We start from the raw sequence: 2,500 nt of genomic DNA on the forward strand, positions 1-2,500 counted from the left end.
TCTATTTCCCTTGAAATAACAGAATTATTATCTTTAGGATTTGGTCTCCTTGACGACTAATGGAAACGTAACATGTGAAGACTCTTTTTCCGAACTTTAAACACGTGCATATGGTAAAACAAGAATAATCTCTATCGTTAACACTTAAACATAACATCCTTCGACATAAAAGCTAAAAAGCATAAAAGACTTTCTTATCTTTATAGTCTCGTGCCCACTTATACATATTATCCACCCACAAAAGAATATACTACCATTTTCTTTCCTTATTTTCAACGGATATAAATATTTCCTTCTGTAAATTGGATAGAATCTATTAGGTGTGAATATTCACGAAATCTACGCTCTTTCACCTTTAGACTATTCGACTATCTGAATAGCATAATTATCACTGATTGTACATACAAAGGAGGTGCGAAAAAGGAGAAACGTTGCATCCAGATATCATTCTCATAGGCTATTCAAACGCGCCTCAAAAAGTTTGCAATAACATAGAGTGGCTAAACTAAAAGCGCGGAAGATACAAACACAAGATCAAAGAGAGAACAACACACAACACAGGTGAGACACTCGACCTGGGTATCATAAAGAACTCGGGAACAAAGGCCTAAAAGCGGCAGCTGTTTGTGTAGAAAAGAAAGTGAGTGAGTGAGAGAGAGGGAGAAAGAAAGAGAGAGGGAGAAAGAGAAAGAGAGAGAGAGAGAGAGAGAGAGAGAGAGAGAGAGAGAGAGAGATAATGAGTGAAAGAGAGAGAGATAAAGAGTGAAAGAGAGAGAAAGGGGGGCGAGGGAGAGACAGAGAGAGATAAGAACAGGAAAAGAGGGAGAGTGGCCATAAGAGAGAAGTATGAGGGGAGGAGAGATAATGAGAGAGAAAAAGGGGGAGAGAGGTAACAAGGTAATCCAAACATTCAGAATTAATTGAACAGGACGGGACTCTAAAGCTTAAGATCATAGGCATCCTATTCTTCAATAATCTATATCATTCGTCTTTTAAACCTCACCCAGAAGAGGAGGATATGCTGACATTAGTAAATCAAGAATCGTCAATTTAGCGGTAACTAATCATAATTATTTCCTTAAATTCAATCAGTCACGAAATTATTTTGCAAATCTTCTAATCTAACATTACTTCAAAATTGGGACAGTCATTAAGCAGTTCAAGTACCGACCAATCATAGCTTTCGTCATCATTAGCCAATCATAAAGCCCTAATCTTGGATAAATCAAAGTCTCGCTGACACCAATATATAATATACTAAACACATGACATCACCAACCTATCAGAAAAGACTTCTCTAACATCAAGACATCAACCAGTCACGAGACAAAACCTCTTTGACATTAATTAGCTATAAGACATCTGTCTAACACCGAGATTCATCAGACCTCTCTCTAACATCAGCTAATCATAGGACGCTGCTCTAACACCACATAACCATAGGGTATCCTTTAAACATCAATCAATCATGTGGCATTAACCAATCATGAAAGACAGCTTAGACATCAACCAGTTACATGGCACCTCGCTAACATCAACCAGTCAAAGGACAATTGTCAATCATAAGACATCCCTCCGACTAATCATAATCATAGCAAACCTTTCTAACACCAAATAATCATACCATACCATTCTAACATCAACCAATTATAACATATCTTCCTAACACTGGCTAAACCTAACCCACATTTCTAACACTAACTAGATTTAACACATCTTTCTAAAAGCAACCAACCGTAACACACCTTTCTATAACCACCTATTCATAAAACACCTTTCTAACACCAACTAATCGTAACACACCTTTCTAACACTAACTAAACTTAACACACCTTTCTTAAACCAACCAATCATAACACACTTTTCTATTACCAACCAACTAATCATAACACACCTTCCTAACACCAACCAACTCATCATAACACACCTTCCTAACACCAACCAACTCATCATAACACACCTTCCTAACACCAACCAACTAATCAAAACACACCTTTCTAACACTAACAAAACCTAAACACCAACCAACTATCAGACACCTCTTAAAGCTCAACAAACCATAAAACACGTCCCTAACACTTTTTTTTATTTTTATTTTATTTATTTGATTATTTTAATTTATTTTTATTTTATTTATTGGTTTATCTATTTATTTTTATTTTATTTTTCATTTTTTTTTTTTTTTTTTTTTTTTTTTTTTTTTTTTTTTTTTTTTTTTTTTAACCTTTCTATTTCCTCTCCCCGCCCCAGGTTTGGCGTTGGTTTCGGTTTCTCGATGATCTACGGGGCGCTCCTCACCAAGACCAACAGGATCTCTCGGATATTCGACTCTGCGTCCAGGTCAGCGCGCAGGCCTGGGTTCATTAGCCCGAAGAGCCAGGTCATCATCACGTGTTCTCTCGTGTCCGTCCAGGTGAGACTCTTATTGTCTTTGTTTGTATTAGCAGGGATAGAGATAGAGATACGTGTATGGAATTTTAACGTTCAGGGTCAGTTTTCT

General features: G+C 36.8%; 1 protein-coding gene across 1 annotated transcript in view; it reads left to right on the forward strand.

The window, feature by feature from the left end:
• LOC122249166 (metabotropic glutamate receptor) overlaps positions 1-2,500 on the forward strand; it is a 424,826-nt gene that overhangs the window by 399,844 nt on the left and 22,482 nt on the right. The window contains exon 10 of the mRNA XM_086551118.1: positions 2,251-2,413. Coding sequence (XP_086407244.1) covers positions 2,251-2,413 — 163 coding nt within the window. The remainder of the gene's footprint in view (positions 1-2,250; positions 2,414-2,500) is intronic.

The sequence above is a fragment of the Penaeus japonicus genome, unplaced genomic scaffold (assembly GCF_977035675.1).
Source record: "Penaeus japonicus unplaced genomic scaffold, GWHDUDI00000001_assembly GWHDUDI00000024, whole genome shotgun sequence".
NCBI classification, from domain to species: Eukaryota; Metazoa; Arthropoda; class Malacostraca; order Decapoda; family Penaeidae; genus Penaeus; species Penaeus japonicus.